The sequence below is a fragment of the Rhamphochromis sp. 'chilingali' genome, assembly GCF_963969265.1.
Source record: "Rhamphochromis sp. 'chilingali' genome assembly, chromosome: 15".
Lineage (NCBI taxonomy): Eukaryota > Metazoa > Chordata > Actinopteri > Cichliformes > Cichlidae > Rhamphochromis > Rhamphochromis sp. 'chilingali'.
Window position 1 is genome coordinate 25,649,872 of NC_137942.1, and position 19,662 is coordinate 25,669,533.

The window sequence follows — 19,662 nt, forward strand, 5'->3', positions numbered from 1 at the left end:
GGAACTGGAGACAGAGGCCAGTGCAAGTCTTCAGCATGTGGACACACAATCCCAAGCCACAGCAGAACCAAAGAAAAGCTGTATGGAGAAAAAGCCCACAGCTGATACAAAACACTGGGACAAAATAGAAGCTTGTCCCGTGGAAAAGCCTGTGATTCCAGCTGTACATGAGTCAGAAGTTGATTCTTCTTCTGTCATCAGTCTGGCATCTGATGATGTGTCTGCAGAAAAAATGTTTGTTTATGCACTTACTCAGTTGGTAGTTTCACGGGCCTTAGAGAAAGTCTCCTCTAAACACAAAGACTCCACAAGGATTCCCAACTGTTATCGTCTGCTTGAGAAAATCTGGCCTGAAATTGAGGGAAAACATTTGGATCTATGTCCAAAGAGGCTGCCCAGTATGGCGAAAGCCATTTTCACCAATCTTTGTAAAGTGCATAAGTGCAAGGAAAAAGATTTGATTTCAAGTCTGAAGGAAGAGCTTGAGGATGATATTACTGTCCCAACATTCACCAGACATCTGCTGGCATTACCCAAAAGAATACTCACTTTATCTAAAAACCGAGACGAGTACAGAGAACTTGTGGAACGCCTTGCCAGAGATCTGGTTATGCACGCAATGAGCAATACAAATGAAGCAGGGAAATTGCCTCTAGGGGCTGATGAAGCCATTAAACAGAGGCTTGCCCAAAAAGTCTGGGCTAAAATTGTGTCCAAAAAGCTCAAAATCTCCTTGGAGGACATTGAAGAGGTCAGCGTGGCAGTATACAATGAACTCCAGGATAAGTGGAAATATCCAAACACTGTCATGCAGTTAATGAAAATTGGCCACCGAAATGTTGACAAAGAGATTGTCAAAAGTTTCATAAGAAATGCACCATTTAAGAGACCAAATATCTTCTCTAGGATGTTTTCATGTGTACGCTAAAGTTTACCTGACACATGGTGGCGTTACAAAGAAGATTACTCACTTTATTTAAAAGCCCAGAAGAGTAACAAGAACTTGTGGAACTGTTCACTAAAGACCACATGAAATTATTACCAACAAATAATAAAAAACAAAAAATTAAAAAAAAGATCTTGATTTTGAGCTTTGTTTTATTTGTCTTCAGATTGTGTATACATTTTCAGTTTAGGCTGAAGCTAAAAACTCATTTATAGTGAACAGTTTTAAACAACATAACTGTATATTTGAAATAATTCCAATTTTCAATCTGTTTGCATAAATGAGGAATAAAAGTTTCTGATCAATGTTGATTTTTTTACAGTCATTGTTAAGCAAGAACATTTAGATTGTCAGTTGTCAGTGACACAGCTGCCATATAGCTGTTTGTTCTCCTCAGTAAATTAAAAACGTGTGCACCCAATTCTTACTTTTTAAAGTCATTAAAGATACAATACTGTACAATCATACCATTCAGGTAAAAAAAACAAAAAACAGTTCAGCTAAATCATTAAAAACCCAAATTCCCATAACACTCATACCCATAAGGAGTGAATCTAAACTTTTCACCACACCTGTATGATTGCACATTTGTCAAGAAATTACTGTTCCTGGTAACCAAATTTGCCCAGCAAAATATAAAGATATGTGTCAGGATGAGGGAAACGCCTGCAGCAGCCGCTGTTTTGGGCCCATCCTTTAAGGAACTGCTATCTTTTCCTGTCTACAGTTTTATTTTGTGAGACGGTTTATAATTGTTGTGCCCAAGTAGTCGGGCTTTCGTGATCCCCTGCCCGTGCGTTTTGATGGTTGTTTACAGCGATGTTTGACTTGTTTCAGTCGCCACAGAACTATTCTACATTCCTTTTTGGAGTGCGCTGGGATCAAATATCACAACAACTACATTTGGCTCAGGCAGCAGTTCACCTGTGGGGGTGCAAATTACTAGGATTGTATACTTTTTTCTGTTTAATACTTTTTTGTGTATTTTGTTTGACTGTGTGTGGTGTTAAGTGCCCTTGTAGGTTTTTGTGACTTTTAATGTTTTTTTTTATTTGTTTGTTTGTTTGTTTTGGTTTTTAATAGTAGCCCGGATAGATTTGAAAGGCGTTTTCGTGTGTGAAAACGCTCCGCGTCCACAGTAGCGTTTTCAGTCATTTTCACAGAGTTGTGCGTCCACATTGAAACAGCCGAAAACGCTGACGTTCCAGTACTGCTCATATGTGAAACCCAAGATGATTTGACCTGCCTCATTTCTGTCTGCCGCTTATTTACTTTCCGGCTTTTTGAAACGTCGCAGCAAAATGTTGAGGAAAAGCACCAAGTTTTTTAAATGGAATAACAATGAGGTACAGTTGTTGCTGCAAGTAACACAAAAGTACAAAGTTGCAAAAGCGAGTGAAAGTTAAAGAATTTGAAGAAAAGCTATTTGGAGCATGTACAGACTGATATTAATCTTTAATAGGCTGTCAAAATTGAGAGCAAACAAAACCACTGCTGTATAATGCCCTCCGCTATCTTAGGCTACGTTCACACCGCAGGTCTTAATGCTCAATTCCGATTTTTTGATCAAATCATATTTTTTTTGTCTGCTTGTTCACACTACAAATAAAATGCGACAGCAAACGTGCTCTAGTGTGAACGCTCGATGCGGCCCGCATGCGCAAAAGAAGATGTCATACACAACGCGCTCTGTTTAGACCCAAAGCAAACAATATTGTTTGACTGATGGCCCTTAATAGAAAGACTTCAGACTTTACGTTTCCCAAATTTTGCTTTAAGTTATTTTGTTATTTACATAATAATGTAGATAACCTAATAATGATCCTTATTGCTGTTTTAGAGAGGAGCGGTGCTTCAAAGGATAGTTGCAGATTTCTGTCAGAATCTGCAGATTATGCAGTACAAATAAAATGTTCACGTTGTCTTTCCAACAGTTTCACTAACATCTACATGGGATGGCCAGGAAGCGTTCGCGATGTCTTCTCGGGCGCTTCCCCGGCGCTGATAATTGGCGTCTGTCTTGTGTCAGTGACGTAAAAGACGGATTTAATGCGACATGACCGTTCAAACAGCAGTCGCTTTCTAAAACATCAGATATGTATCGGATTCAGTACCACATACGAAAGTGACCCAAATCGGATTTGAAAATATCGGATTTGTGCCGTTCACACTGTCATACCATGATCGGATATGGGTGGCATAGGGTCAAAAAAAATCGGATTTGATGCGCTTTGCCTGCAGTGTGAACGTAGCCTTAGTTTAATTGATCACATGACTGCATCATGCGTCATCGTTTTAGAAAGTCTCCATTTTCGCTGTCCACACTGCCACGGAAAGCACCCTTTTGAAATGTATGTGTTTTCAAAACGCTGTGTTTTCCATCTGTGAAAACGCCATCTCAGTGTGGATGGGAGGCCAAAACGGAGAGAAAAGGATGCGTTTTCAAACGAAAAGCCTTAGGCTTTGTCCACACATCCACATGTACCCGGGTATTTTTGAAAACCCATATTTTTGCACCTTTAGTCCACACGTAAATGGCGTTTTTGGTCACTGAAAACTGAGATTTTGAAACCACCTGCCAGGGTGGAGATTTTCGAAAACTCCGTTCCTCCAGACAAGCGCAGCGTCAAATGTGTGTGCCTTTTTTGACGTCACACTGTGCGCTATGTTATTGTTTCGGTGAAATGGGATGCCAATGTTCACATTTTGGACAGAGAGGACAGATGGTTTGAAAGAGGAGTGAAAGAAGCCATTTACGTTCACTGTGAGCGAACGTCTTTGAACAGAGGGTGGTTTACGACACCAACTGTCTGCCATCTATAATCCAGTTTTGAGTTCCCTCCCCCAGACGCCTTAACGCCCACTCACTTCCTGGGCCATCTGACCTCAGGAAATTGCATGATAAGGTGGTGCCAGGTTTCACAATGAGCTCACCTGAAACCCTGGCTGATTGGGACCCACACCCATTTTCACACCATGATTAGAGGATCATCGGGGGGTCCTTTTGTCCCTCTTTGGGGGGATACTCCCACTGGGTTTAAATCTGGGACTTTCCGCCATTTGACCTTAGAACTGAAGAAGCTTCTAGGATGAGAGGTGAAATGTCTTCAAGCAGCTTAAAGAAGTCCAGACGCTTTTCTTTGCAAGCTCCTTTGACTACGATGACCTGGATGACTGAGAACCTTCACAGACAAATATGGCATATACATTTTTTTTATACAAGTCCCACAATCATATACATCATCTGCATCAATGTGGAAATCTTTTTAACCCTTTGGGTTATTTTTTGGTTCTGGGATCCTCATGTTAGGACTAGAGATGGCACAATACCACTTTTTTATGTCCGATACTGATATTATAAATTTGGATATCGGCAGATACCGATATGAATCCAATATAGTGTGTTTTATAATCAATAAAACTGTTTTTTTAATATCTTGCTGCATTTTGTATGGGTCCAAACTCAAGTTTAAAAAAAACACTAATGCTATTTTGTTATACCTGTATGCAAAAAATACACTGCACCGAAAATATTTCATAGTTCAGCAAAACTGATGAATCTAATAAACTTAAACCTACTCCATCCTCCCTATTCTGGTATTTAAAAGAGTAAGCAACCTAACTAATAGGGTTGCAAACTCCCAGCAAAAAATAAATAAAAAAAGGGAACCACCCCCCACCTCATGATGCTTAATCGACGTAATCAACTTTAATTTGATGCAGTGTGAAAAAAATGCACAGAAATCAATTATTTTTCTACAATATTTAAATAGATTCAACATCTTTCTTCAACAGAATTGCAGAATGCACAGGTGGTACCTTCCCAAAGGAAAAAGTACTATAGCTTACAAGGGTATATTAGACTTAATAGTTACTATATACAGTAATGGTCTTCTATACTTTTTACATCAAATTAAAATTTTGGGTGTAAGATTCAGATAATTATTTATTAAAAGCCAGACATTTTAAAAGAGAATAAGAAAGAAAAGTATGTCTTTGTGCCCCCTTTTCCCTGTTCATGCCCTATCGGCCCCCCTGGCTAAACTTTGCTAGATCCGCCCCTGCACAGTTACCAGCCGTCAGCTACGTAGAAAAAGATCCTGGTTTAGAAAGTAATGTTAAATAAATTCTAACAACAGATTATCAAGCTTAAACATGCTGCTGTTGTTCAGCCGCTTGTTTCCTCTTTCTGGCACGAACAAACAAGAGACACGGACTCGCGACAGAAAAGCCGATCAGCTGATCATTAATCAGTTTCATGATTTAAGTAGTAGCAGGAGAGGGAGGGGGAGAGAAGAGGCAGTCGCTCCATATATCGGTTGATAAGCTTAACGCTGGAATGCTTTACAAACATTCAGAGATGAACTTACACACTTGCTTTACTTCTCTCTGGGATCACTTTCTTGGAGATGAAATGCCGGTTTGGTGGCGAGGCTCCAAATGCTCAACCAGACCGTGACAGGTCCCGCACGCCACAGCCGCTCTATCACTTGATGCATAATGCTCCGACGTGCTACGGTTATGAGCCGAGTTACGCCAGGTCGCAAGTTTTGTGAGGTGCTTTTTTGATATTTAATGGATCGGATTACATTTTTTATTTCTCTCCGATATTCGATCCAGTAATTTAGGTCAGTATCGGACCGTCCATCTCTAGTTAGGACCTATGAAACACATCGTGCAGACTCTTGGATGTTAGAAGACAACTGATGCTGCTCATGAATAAGACTAAAGGTAGGAAGGTGTCCTTTATAACTAAACCTTAAGTTTTATATCATAGTTTATAATATAGCACGTGTATTTCAGTAATAGCTTCTTTATTTCAGTATAGTGGTGTGCGACTCTTACCAGTTTGTCCTTGAAAAATCCACACGAGTCCAGATTTCCGAGGACATGGCACGTGGAGTCTGATACTCCTATAAGTTATCCAAGTCATCCAATTCTTTTGTAATGGAAAAACAAACATTCATGTCTCCGGTAAGTTATCTCAGGGACAACTGTTTAATTCATAGCAGCTTCTGCAGTAACCATGGTAACCACGGACACTGAGCGGATGGTCCGATGCAGGTCAGACTTTGGGAAGTTATCCTTCAAGTTTCTGAAAAAAAGGCTCCTCAGCTGTGCGGCTGTTTGTCAGAATATGTTTTATATGAGCAGCGTGTGATGCTCACTTCACTGAATGAAGAGCAAACAGTTAGTTGCATTGTTACGAGAACATGCGCGTATTAATTTCATGATTTATTAAATGTATAAATGTTAATATAGCTACATGCAAAGAAATCAAACGGTGTCCATAAATTATGTTTAATTTTTACATTTTTTGAGTTAATCTGAAATCATACAGTTAATCTGTATGATTTCAGATTAACTCAAATAGATTTTTACAATTTTGTTAGATTTCAGTTATACACTCAGACAGATTGCAGTCAGTGGAATTTAAAAGAGTTAAAATGATATTTTGTATCTGCAAAACAATACATTTATTTGATTTATTTTTAGTCTAGCACTGAAATTTAGAATTCAGCAATACACAGAGCTCAGCTTTATTTGGAAGGTTATTACATTTGCAGTGGATTTAATGTAGTGCCTCTACTCAGGACCAGTACACTCTCACTTCAAATAGAGACCCTAGACATCTTACTAGGTTCAGGAGGAGGTTTTGTTTTGGGGACTCACAAAAGGAGTTGGCTTGGAAGTGAATAACTGGGACCTTTATTGCCTCAGTACCATTTATATACATATACAACACAATAACCCAAATTGCACACTAATAGTGCATTTTAAAGGTGAATACATGTAAAACAAAACAAAATAAAGACATTTAAATGGAAGATTTATACTGAACAGTATCAGAGCTCTTGGGAATGAATGAAACAGATTAAAGTGTTCCTGTTGTGAAGTTTGAATTGTCCAGTCTGAATTGTCCTTTAAAGTCGTTGAAAACCCAAACAGGTGTACTGTAGGGGAATTGTCAGTGTGCAAACCCTATTATCCGGGTAGGAAAAGTAGTGCATAGGGCTTATCTGTAATCCAGGGTTGCTTGAATCAGTTTCTCAGGCAAATCCCACAATCCGATCGCATGGCTGGCCACACCATTTCACGATCATCCAGGATCTCATTTGGGCTGTTCTCGCCGTCAGTGGTTCTCCAGAATCCTTCTAGTAGTTCAAAAAAACCAATCTACACAAACAGTGCAGAACAATCAATTTCTTTTCCCATTTTGTGTTCTTAACATGAGCTCATTAACTTCTTTTCCAAATGTATTAATCACAAATGGCATTCCCTTTAGCTTTACCAAGTTACAAGAGTTACAGTAACTTGTTTGTACCAGTATCAACAATTTTATCAAAATTACATCACAACAAAGAACATCAGCAGCTTAAACTGTAATGTAAACAGTCATAGCAATGAAAGCGACATTCATCCTTAAGGCTTACAAGCAAATGTAACTTAATTCAGTGCAAATACTATTAAACTTGAAATATGCTCATATCTATTAAGACATAACCATTCTAATATAAACAGAGCTATTGCTTCTACTTGAATACCTCCCCGATCGGAATATGGCTTCAGCGGGGTGGGGTGGCTAACAGCTATTAGCAGCTAGCATCGCATCTAGCATCGGCATCGTTTAGCTCAAAGCATTCAACACTTATAACACACTGTAAAGAACAACAGGAGAAGTGAAACAACACGCCAGATTCTCATAGCTCCCGTTTGGTTTTTGTTCAAAGGTTTCTGAGCTGAATCGGCTAGTGAAATACATTATCTAACTTAACAGGTAGCTAACGAAAGCACGTGACTCACCGGGATTTTCAGACACAAATAACTTGACAGACGTTATTCCCTTTGTGGTCAGAGTTCGGGGCCTAATAAAAGAGTACCTTATTAGCATTTATGCGTAAAACAATCTGGTCTCATTAACCGGGTTGCAGTATTGCATACCAAGATACTTTTTCCATGCGCTCCGACACGTACTTGACCGCCATCAGAGGGAAGATCTCACAGGAAGAGAGAGGTAATACTTCCTGCGCACTAGACGCAAGGTCGTCAGAACACAAGACTGCATCACAGCGCCCCCTTGTGACAATAACAGGCTATAGCCTTAGATTACAAAAAGGGATTTTGCAGCCCTGTATTTCACATGGGTTACACCCTCCCCCTTTGACCCAGCATGAGCCCCTTCATGCGTCACGCTGTGGTCTACAGATGAACTCTCATAGTCACCTATTGTATAAAGTGCTTGGTTAAAGCTCTCTATGAGGCTCTGCGCAAAGGAAATTAAGGGATTTCCCAACTCAGGATAATGGAAGCGCCTTGGTGGTCGACGTGTCCTTTCTGACTTACGAACATGGTCATTTTTTTCTCCACTGTCAACAGTTTCCTTATGCTCCAGAGCTACCTCAGGGGTTTGTGGGTTCAGATCAATGGTTTCCGTAGCTATAGGAGCCTCTACATCAATGGACGGTACATCAATGCTGTCTTCGGCCACAGCTGATTTTTGATTAGTCATAGTTGGTAAAGTTACATCGTCTTCAGTAGGGTGTTGCTCAGCCACAACATCTGGCTCCTCTCCTTCAGCTACTTCAGGAGGTACCCCTACAGGCTCTGCAGGCAGCAAAGGGGAGCTGCCTCTGCAAGGCTCATTCTGAGGCTGAGGGTTTACACAGTCTGCTGGCGTAGCTGGTATACAACTACCCTCCGGTACTGTTTTTCCGGTTTGCTGTCGTCTCTTCGGGATTTCAAACACCTGAACCAACTTTCCAGGAATGACAGAAGACTGCCTAGGATAGACAGGTGAGTCGTCTTCAGATTCTGATTGCTCCTCCAGTAACAGAGGCTGACTGCGCCTCGTTCTTGGCCTGCAACTCTTTGGCTTGACCTGGTCAACTTCCTCAGCTTCAGATAAGTCACCACAAGGGAGTAAGAGATCCCTGTGAAGAGTTCGAATAGGACCATCTCCATTCATAGGCTGTACAACATACACAGGTAGGTCTACCATCTTTTCCACCACTCTGTACATGGTTGACTCCCACTTATCTGCAAGTTTGTGTTTATTCCGAAGTCGCAGGTTCCGCACTAGCACTTGATCACCTTTCTCCAAAGTTGACTCCCTGACAGTTTTGTCAAAACGGCGTTTATTCCGTTCAGCAACCTTCTGAGAGTTTTTGGCAGCGATCTGATAGCTCTCTTGAAGGCGAGCCTTCAGAGCTCTCACATACTGAGAGTGAGATGTAGGAGAGCCATCTTTAACTGGCAGGCAGAATGCAATATCCACGGGAAGCCTCGGCTGGCGACCAAACATTAACTCGTATGGGCTAAACCCAGTGGTCTCATTCTTGGTGCAATTATAGGCGTGAGTTAGTGGTTTCACATAATCGCGCCAATGAGTTTTCTCTTTGTCTTGTAGAGTTCCTAACATGCCAAGAAGAGTTCGGTTGAACCGTTCAACTGGGTTTCCCCGTGGATGATAAGGACTGGTGCGCACCTTCGTGATACCAGCTAGGGCACAGAGCTCTTTAATGAGTTGTGACTCAAAATCCCTGCCCTGATCACTAAGCAGGCGCTCAGGAAAACCATAATGCACCAGAAACTGCTCCCAAAGACACTTCGCAACTGTTGTAGCCTTTTGGTCTTTTGTTGGCATAGCAACAGCGTATTTGGTGAAATGATCAGTTATGACCAGAATGTCTTTGGTGTTGTGACTGTCAGGCTCCAAGGATAAATAGTCCATGCATACCAGTTCCATGGGACGGGTTGTTTGGATACTCACAAGAGGTGCTGCTCTTTCAGGAAGAGTCTTTCTTCTAACACAACGTCCGCAAGACTTAATCTTTCTCTCTACATCAGTTGCCATTTTAGGCCAATAAAATCTTGACCTAACCAAGTCGAGGGTTCTTTCCAAACCCATATGCCCCATGTCGTCATGAAGGCAAGTGAGAATGGTGGACCTTAAAGACTCAGGGACGACAAGCTGAAAGGTGACATTTTCACCTGATTTGCGGGTTCTGTAGAGGAGACCATTTTTCAGTTCCAAACGTTTCCACTCTTTGAGCATTAGTTTAAGCTCTAAGGATGCAGAGTTAGGATTGGAATTTGCTTCACCTCCATTTTCTAACATGTTGACCACATACCCAATAATTGGGTCAGACCTCTGATGCTGTTGGAGTTCTACCTCACTATAGGTAGGTATGACAGAACAACCTAATGTTCCATCATCTGCGTAGACGTCTGGCACCGCATCGGTATGTAGAGCAAGGGACTCTACCAAAGTGATAGAAGGTAGGCTATTGTCAGATTCACCTAAGAGATGACGGTGGCACAAGACACTGAATGTGTCAGCTGTCACATCTTGTCTGTTGGGAGATGAAGAGAGATGATGGGAAGCGAATTGTTTCATTCGCTCTTTTTCTTCAAGAGAAGCATAGTCATCATCCACAGTATCATGTGGCCGCCTAGAGAGGCCATCTGCATCTTGATTGCTCTTACCAGCACGATACTTAATATTAAAGTCGAAGGTGGAGAGAGCGGCCAACCAGCGATAGCTGGCAGCATCAAGCTTGGCTGACTTCAAAACATAGGTCAATGGGTTGTTGTCCGTTAAAACCGTGAATGTGTTCCCGTAGAGATAATCTTGGAACTTCTCTACAATGGACCACTTTAATGCAAGAAATTCCAGTTTATGAGCTGGATACCGCTTTTCACTGGGTGAAAGTCCTCTACTTGCGTAGGCAATAACCCTCACTTCACCACCCTGTTCTTGATACAAGGCTGCCCCTAACCCAGAGGTGCTCGCATCAGTATGGAGGACGTATGGTAATTTTGGGTTAGCATATCCAAGCACTGGAGCTGATGTCAGTTTCTCTATGATTACCTCAAAAGCTTCCTGACAAGCAGGTGTCCAACGGCTGGAAAGAGGCTCTTTAGGGTTCAAGTATCCGCTAGGACCGGGTGTCACCTTTCTGCCCTTCCTGTATGGTGGGTAGCCTTTGGTAAGATCATTCAGGGGTTTGACAATTTTTGAATAGTCCTTCACAAACCGTCGATAGTACCCTGCAAAGCCTAGGAAAGACTTGAGGTCACTGAGCGTCTGGGGTCTTGGCCAGGTTTTGAGAGCTCTGACCTTCTCAGGATCGGTCTCTACACCTTTGGTAGACACGATGTGTCCTAGGTATCGCACAGAACTTTGGAAGAAGGAGCATTTTTTGGGAGAAAGTTTCAACCCATATTCTCTCAGTTGCTGAAGGACACGTAGAAGCCTGGTTTCATGTTCCTCCAAAGTGCTGGAGAACACGATGATGTCATCTATGAACACCAGAACTTCTTTCAGATTGAGGCTGCCCATACACCGTTCCATTAAGCGCTGGAAGGTGCTGGGAGCGTTGGTGATCCCCTGGGGCATACGGTTAAACTCGTAAAATCCCAAGGGGCACACAAAAGCTGTCTTGGGCTTATCACATTCCTCCATCTCAATCTGGTAATAACCAGACTTGAGATCCATTACTGAAAACCATTTGGATCCAGCAAGGGCTGAGAAAGCCTCTTCAAGGTTTGGAAGTGCGTACGCATCTCGTATTGTTAACGCATTGAGCTTACGATAATCAATACAAAGACGGACCTCTCCATTCTTCTTTTTAACCACCACAATCGGTGAAGCATAAGGGGACTCTGATTCACGGATTACTCCTGCATCAAGGAGTGCTTGCAAGTGCTTCCTCACAGCTTCATAATCATTTGGGTGGATTGGCCTGGACTTTTGCTTAAAGGGTGCTTCGTCCTTTAAGTTTATGTGATGTGTGACTTTAGATACATGTCCAAGATCCAAATCATGCTGGGCAAAAACATCAGCATAGGCACTTAGACGCTGGGTAACCCTCTCTTTCCACTCCTGCGGGAGGGGAGAATTGCCAAAGTCAAATGTCAAATCTGGGTGAGCAGGTTCATCAACTGGCTGTGCAGTAACATTACAACATTTCACAGTGTCATCATTTTTGGTTGAAATGGGTGATTCGTCATATATCTTTGCAGGACTATGGAGCTCTGCAATGACACATCTAGAAGGCAGTGTTACGTCATGCTCAGTTTCATTTCTCACCCATATAGGTAACCTATGAGGATGCTTCTTGGGCAAAGTGACAAGACAGCACTCCACAAAAATTCCCCCTGGTAAGGTGGATGTCGTTGGCTGTTCAACAATGGCACATTCACCAGCACTGCTGGATCTGACACAGCCTTCAAGGAGGACCCTCCCTTGAGCTGGTACTACGTGTTGCACCTTGCCCTTAAGAGTTACAAAGCCATCGTTTCCGGCTAGGTTTATCTCTCTCCTGACCTTGAGTGTACGGAGGATCTGCCTGTAGCCATAGACCGACGACAAATCATTGGGATCTTTACCTTGACAATATTCGTCGTACAGAACATCAAGTGCATTTGTCCCAATCAGCACAGGCAAGTCACAGTTAGAGCGTAAGTCAGGTACTACTAAAGCAAGGCTAGAAACCTCAGGCTCAGTTTCAATAAAGCTTTTTGGAAACTTAAGGCTGATGGGTATGTATCCCAAGTAAGGAACATTTTGGCCACTAGCAGCCTCAACATCCAGGCCACTGATAGGCTGAATGGGATGTTCTGAAAGATTGGTGTTGTAAAATGAAGCGGACACTGTGGTCACTTGAGACCCAGTGTCAAGGAGACAACTGCAATTGACTCCCGACACGGTAACATTTGCTGTACATTTCTGTCCTACAAGTCCCTTGGGTAACCTAATCTGGGGTCGTGCTGCACGAGAGAGAGAAGATACTTTGCTCTGAGGTTCCGGTTTGGGACGTTCATGATTACTTTCAGTTCCTGGTAGTCCCTCCCCAGAAACTGATTTTAGTTTAAAGCTGACATATTCTGTTCCTCCCAGACTTGTAGTTTTTGGTTGAACTCCTTACGTTTCATTTCAACTAGTTCAGGGTTTGGTTCATTGCTGCAAGAGGGAGCAATATGACCATCCTCGCCGCACCTGAAGCAGTACCATGGGCGTGGCTTCTTAGTGGGCTTAGTCTCACTTGGGTCAGATTTCTCTTTAGGAAGAATCTTGAACTTAGGTTTGGTTTTCTTATTTGGCTTGTCAGAGTTCTGGCTTGAACTGTCAATAGCTGATGCTTTCAGTGAAGCCACTTGGGCTTGTAGCTTTGCAAGTTTCCTTTCTAACTTATGTGCATCAAAAGGCACTAGCCTATCATTAACAGCTGATACGTCTGTATCATCAGTGACATACTCTCCTACTTCAAGGGAGTTCAAATGTGCCTTAGGTTTAGAAATGCCTAAGTGCTGTTTCATTCGGCTGGACTTTGCCGCTTGCCGGTCCTCCTCAGTACGTAGCATGAGGAGCAACTCTGGAAATGAAGGTGGCTTGTCCTTCTTCTGCTCAAGCTGCAAGGTTGTGATCAAGCTGTTGTTCCAGCAACCTCTACAAAACTGTTTAAGCAGTTGGCGATCTGAATCATTTGTAGTGATGCCACCTCTTTTAATGACTTTACTCAGGGTTATCTGCAACCGCTGTAAATAGGCAGAAGGCTTTTCACCTGAGTTCTGGTTTGTGCTCAGGAATTTGGCAAAAAGCTCATCCCCATCATCAACAGTACCATATGCTGAGTCAAGAAGGCTGAGATAGTCATGGGGAGAAGCGTTAGGACCAAGGTGCTTTACAATGTTAGCAGCTGGTGGAAGAAGGCTCTCAACTATTTTCCTTAACATATGTTTGTCAGATATGGTACAATCTATGAGGTGGAATTCAACATTGTTGCGCCACGTATCATAATCAGCTTCGAAAGTAGAGCAAGGGGTTTTCCCAGAGAAGGGCCTGAGCTTTGCATGACCTTGAGAAGGCATTTCATTGTTCTTAATGACATGCTCAACTACTACTCTCTGTACTTCAGGTGTAGTGAGCTGTTCAGGTGGTAAGTAGATAGTGGTTTTTCTGTGCGAGGGAGTCACTTCTACACTTGGAGAGGATGAGTGAGAGTCATGCTCAGGCAAGTGGGTTAAATCACTGCCCAGTTTAAGAGGACTTTGATGCTCTATGATGGCTGGTTCATCTTGGTCTGTGTCACTAGTGAGCTGCAGATTCTGATTAGGCACTGTTACATTTGGCCCAACTGCGGGATCACTCTCAGTGGACTTCTTCATTCTGGCCAGCTCATCTAGTAAAACCTTCTCAAAATCTGCACCACTCAGTTTAGCAAGCCCTTTCAGTTCAGTTAGGTAAGAATGGGTTAAACATGAACCCCTGTCTGCAGCATACAGCGCAGACAGAAGCTGGATATGATGGACAACACTTGGGTTACGGCTTTGTCTTTTGCAAGGCAAGCTATCCTTAAGGAACTGGACTGGTTCACCTGATTGGAACTCCACAATGGCTGTTTTTTTAAACTGTGCCTCTGTGCTAGTTACTTTGATTACTCTTCCAATAGAACCAAACTGCCCTAAGTAATCAATAACCTCATTGTCAACCTCATCGCCTGTTAACCCTCCTACTAGGACAGAGTTAGGTACTTTGACACCTTCACTTTGGATTACATCCATGTTGTCTTATTGCTCCAACCCAGAATGTCATGGACAATTGTAATGATTTGACCCAAAAGGCATGAAAGCACCAGTTGCTCAACTTCCAAAATAAAAGGAATTAAACCTCCTGGCTGGCTCGCCACGTTTTGTGTAGTGCCTCTACTCAGGACCAGTACACTCTCACTTCAAATAGAGACCCTAGACATCTTACTAGGTTCAGGAGGAGGTTTTGTTTTGGGGACTCACAAAAGGAGTTGGCTTGGAAGTGAATAACTGGGACCTTTATTGCCTCAGTACCATTTATATACATATACAACACAATAACCCAAATTGCACACTAATAGTGCATTTTAAAGGTGAATACATGTAAAACAAAACAAAATAAAGACATTTAAATGGAAGATTTATACTGAACAGTATCAGAGCTCTTGGGAATGAATGAAACAGATTAAAGTGTTCCTGTTGTGAAGTTTGAATTGTCCAGTCTGAATTGTCCTTTAAAGTCGTTGAAAACCCAAACAGGTGTACTGTAGGGGAATTGTCAGTGTGCAAACCCTATTATCCGGGTAGGAAAAGTAGTGCATAGGGCTTATCTGTAATCCAGGGTTGCTTGAATCAGTTTCTCAGGCAAATCCCACAATCCGATCGCATGGCTGGCCACACCATTTCACGATCATCCAGGATCTCATTTGGGCTGTTCTCGCCGTCAGTGGTTCTCCAGAATCCTTCTAGTAGTTCAAAAAAACCAATCTACACAAACAGTGCAGAACAATCAATTTCTTTTCCCATTTTGTGTTCTTAACATGAGCTCATTAACTTCTTTTCCAAATGTATTAATCACAAATGGCATTCCCTTTAGCTTTACCAAGTTACAAGAGTTACAGTAACTTGTTTGTACCAGTATCAACAATTTTATCAAAATTACATCACAACAAAGAACATCAGCAGCTTAAACTGTAATGTAAACAGTCATAGCAATGAAAGCGACATTCATCCTTAAGGCTTACAAGCAAATGTAACTTAATTCAGTGCAAATACTATTAAACTTGAAATATGCTCATATCTATTAAGACATAACCATTCTAATATAAACAGAGCTATTGCTTCTACTTGAATACCTCCCCGATCGGAATATGGCTTCAGCGGGGTGGGGTGGCTAACAGCTATTAGCAGCTAGCATCGCATCTAGCATCGGCATCGTTTAGCTCAAAGCATTCAACACTTATAACACACTGTAAAGAACAACAGGAGAAGTGAAACAACACGCCAGATTCTCATAGCTCCCGATTGGTTTTTGTTCAAAGGTTTCTGAGCTGAATCGGCTAGTGAAATACATTATCTAACTTAACAGGTAGCTAACGAAAGCACGTGACTCACCGGGATTTTCAGACACAAATAACTTGACAGACGTTATTCCCTTTGTGGTCAGAGTTCGGGGCCTAATAAAAGAGTACCTTATTAGCATTTATGCGTAAAACAATCTGGTCTCATTAACCGGGTTGCAGTATTGCATACCAAGATACTTTTTCCATGCGCTCCGACACGTACTTGACCGCCATCAGAGGGAAGATCTCACAGGAAGAGAGAGGTAATACTTCCTGCGCACTAGACGCAAGGTCGTCAGAACACAAGACTGCATCACAGCGCCCCCTTGTGACAATAACAGGCTATAGCCTTAGATTACAAAAAGGGATTTTGCAGCCCTGTATTTCACATGGGTTACATTAAGAATTTGGGATCCCAGGTGGTTGATATTGTACAACAACAAAAACACGTGTAAATCACGCAAAAGGAAAGCAACACTGCCCTCTCCTGGTTAAATTAAAGTTATACACAATGACTATTTTTGGGTCAGAGAGAGAGAGAGGGCGCGATTGTGACGTGTACGCCACAACGTTTGATTTCTTTTTTTTTTTATTATGTTTTTATTTTTGTTATATGCTATGTTTGTATTTCCAAGAAGTCTAGATCCCTAAATTCACTAAATTACATTTTCTGCCATCTGATTGGCTGATTACATATTTGTGTTAATAAGCAGTTGAACAGGTGTACCTATTAAACTGGCCAGAGAGTATAGGCCTTGAATTTGGTTATGAATCTTTCAGTCCATTTTTTTCTTTCTTTCTGCTATTCCTCTGCTGAGAGAAGCTGTAGAAGTGGAGGGTTTTATTATCATTCAAATGTCTCAGTGAATACAGAAGAAAAAAATGACCACGAAGCAAGAAAGCAAGAGACAAGGCTAATCAAAAAGGTATTGGGTGAAGCACGTGCTTATTATGCCAACCCTTTTAACAAAAGATAATTTAGCAAGCAGCTCATTTACATATACATATTTTTTTCTTAATAAATAAATAAATTTAGGTATGTATTGATATGTGCTGGCTGCACAATGATAACCTCCAATTATTAAATCAATAGTATTAATACCAACATTGGTATTGGTCAGTAATAGCGTGGTTAAATCAATTCTCAGTCAATTTTCTCTTTTACGTTCAGAAGACTGTTTCAGTTTCATCAAAGATGTGTCTGATATGTCTGTGAAAGCAGCTTAACCATAACTGCTTTGCTGTGTTTTGTTGTTGTGTCATCACGTGACTCAGCCATGCTGCACAAACACAGGGGAGGCTCAAAACACTGAATGTAATGGGAGAGAGAAAGCGGAGCATACTGTGGGTTTTTGCAGTGACCTGTGGGGGCTTTACAGAAAGGCAAGCAGAGCTGCTCCCCTCCCCCAGTGGCTATTATCAATATATATCATATATTCAGTACATTATGCATTCAGTACATAGATTTGCCTATGTAATTTATATATCTGTGTATCTGTGTCAGCACTTGATGAGACTGGCCCTGTATTTCTCAGATCAGTGTGTTGTTCATTCAAAGATGTTCTTCTGCTTGGTTGTAATGGGTGATTGTTTGAGTTATTGTTGCCTTCCTGTTAGCTCAAAGTAGTTTGGCTATCAAGAAGATTCTGTAAGTTACCGAGTGATGAATGCATCAATTAACGATAACATATATGTAAGTTGCAAGAAGTAGATTTTTTCAGAGCTTTAACATAATTACAAATGTTTAGCCTAAGTAATATTTTCCGCTTTTTTTAAAATCTAAATTAAGCCACACATTTATTTCAATAATGTGACAAAGATTAGTAACGTTTTATAAAACATTAATAAAAAACAATAATGGAGGTAACTGTGACAGCAATGGAAGGGGACCAGAACTCAAAACAGAGTGGATTAAAAACCTTATGAAGAACGATCCTCGGCACCTGGAGTGGATATCAGTTGTAAGATGTGCTGAGATCTCATCTGTCTCTTTTTTTCAGGTGTTCATATTTTGCAAAGAATGAATAGCTGTGAATGGGGTGTTGAGACTGGAGAGATAAATGGCTTCAATCTGTATGGGCATGATGTAGAAAGTCTTCTATCATTTGACCTGCAAACAGTGACGTGGATCGCCACATCACCACAGGCTGTCACCACCAAACTGCGATGGGAAGCTGAAAAAGCTCAGTTCGAATATGTCTGTGTGTTTCACTTTTCCGGTGCAAATGAGAACATCATCATCAAATTGGACAAAACACTAAACTGCAGTGGTTGTAACACTACAGTTTAGTGTTTTGAAGACAATAACTATGCACTCTAGCTTTTAGAGCAAATCCTGTCACTTTGCTTTTTAATCAATGTATTAATCAATGTACAGTAACTTTGTTATATTAGCATGGGTTAAAACTGGGATTAAGTGATTGCGTGAGCTATGAGCACTCCTCTTTCAACCCAAAATATTAGCACAAAAGAGTAAACCCTCTCTCAATACTGATTACTTAAGCACACCGGCTCACTCCTTGGCGGCCGCTTATCGGGGCCTGGATCCTGGGGCTCGCTCGGGCCACTTCGGAGGTGGGGTGCCCCCGGCCTCTCGGCCTGGGGCTCGGTCACTCAGGCGCAGCTGGCTGCCGGCGGAGCTCACGGGCGCGTCACTGCAACCCCCCCTGGCTTCTGCTCCGCGGCTGCTGAATGAGCCCTCTTCTGGGACTCTCCTCAGCTCTTTCCGGGACAGTGGCGCGGCTGCCCCTCTGTTGGTCTTCCTTGGTCTCTTGTGTTCTGGGGGCCTCTGGATGTCTGGAGTTTTGATCTCCTCCATACCTGCTTCATGCCCTGGAGGACGGGGCTGTGGCCCCCCCACACCCTCTAGCAGATCATTACATGAAGGAACCTTTTAAAAAAAAACAAGCGCGTCCATGCACACAGGTACACACGGGTGATCACACCCACAAACTACACCCTTTTTGGCTCCTACCTCAAAGCACACTGTGTTCTGTTGATCTTACGTGCTGCACAATAATGTTTAACATTTAGTATTTACTGTCATATTCCCATATATCATTGTGATGTTGTTTATTCTATTACTCTTGTTCTCTTCTGCTTGTTTTCTTTTTTCTTTCTCAACAGGTGATCCAGGTGATCGATATATGCATTTTTTTTCTTTTTCTGCCCATTCTGTTGGTTTTTGTTTTTTGCCCTTCTCCCCTGTCCCTCTTCTCAGCTCTTTCTCTTTCTTTCTCCCGTTCTTTCCCCCAGTCAAGTCTGTCCCGTATTCAGCAAGTGAAAATAAAATAAACAATAAAAGGTGAATCAAATGGACCATTACGGCAAGGCTGGGATGGTCAATTTGGTAAAGTAAATCCGCTGGGCATCTTTCTTTGCCTTTAGACAATAATTCTGATGGCAAAAGAGCCAAACGGGACAGGCAAAAAAAAAAAAAAAAAAAAAAAAAAAAAGTAAACCCTCTCTCAATACTGATTACTTACTGTAAGCATTATGTGTTCTTGCACCCTCAAGTATGGCACACCATACATACTTAAGAAGTAGTTTCTCATTGTTGTAATTACTGAAACTTACTTAGCAGTTGCTATTGTTTTATTCTGTGTTTGTTGCCAATGTGTATCTGCTCTTGTGGCATATGACGACCAAGCACTTTTTGATATCAAGTCATCCCACAAAACTTGAATAAAGCATAATGTGGGTGATCAAACCTCAACCCCTCTACGATCACTGGTGTTTAAACCGGCACACTTGTTTACTTGCCTGCTGTCATCTAATCTTTCAGATGAAGAGGGAGATGTGTAGGTCTTCTGCTGAGAGCTAAATCTTACCTGAGATGTGGCT

At 41.8% G+C, this 19,662-nt stretch overlaps 2 protein-coding genes across 3 annotated transcripts in view; both read right to left on the reverse strand.

The window, feature by feature from the left end:
• The window catches only part of LOC308411793 (interferon-induced very large GTPase 1-like), a gene marked incomplete at its 3' end in the record, with an annotated part of 253,476 nt that overhangs the window by 191,344 nt on the left and 42,470 nt on the right, over positions 1–19,662 (reverse strand).
• LOC308410702 (uncharacterized protein) lies at positions 6,536–9,265 on the reverse strand. Of its 2 annotated transcripts, XM_080904254.1 has the most exons (3): positions 7,889–9,265; positions 7,751–7,812; positions 6,536–7,123 (listed from the first exon to the last, which is right to left on the reverse strand). In XM_080904254.1, exon 1 carries the CDS (start codon positions 9,246–9,248, stop codon positions 8,049–8,051), a length of 1,200 nt encoding a protein of 399 aa, XP_080760380.1. In that variant the 5' UTR covers positions 9,249–9,265; the 3' UTR covers positions 6,536–7,123; positions 7,751–7,812; positions 7,889–8,048. The 2 variants fall into 2 exon arrangements, with proteins under 2 accessions (XP_080760380.1, XP_080760381.1); XM_080904255.1 differs by lacking the exon at positions 7,751–7,812 and having other exon boundaries at positions 6,536–7,101.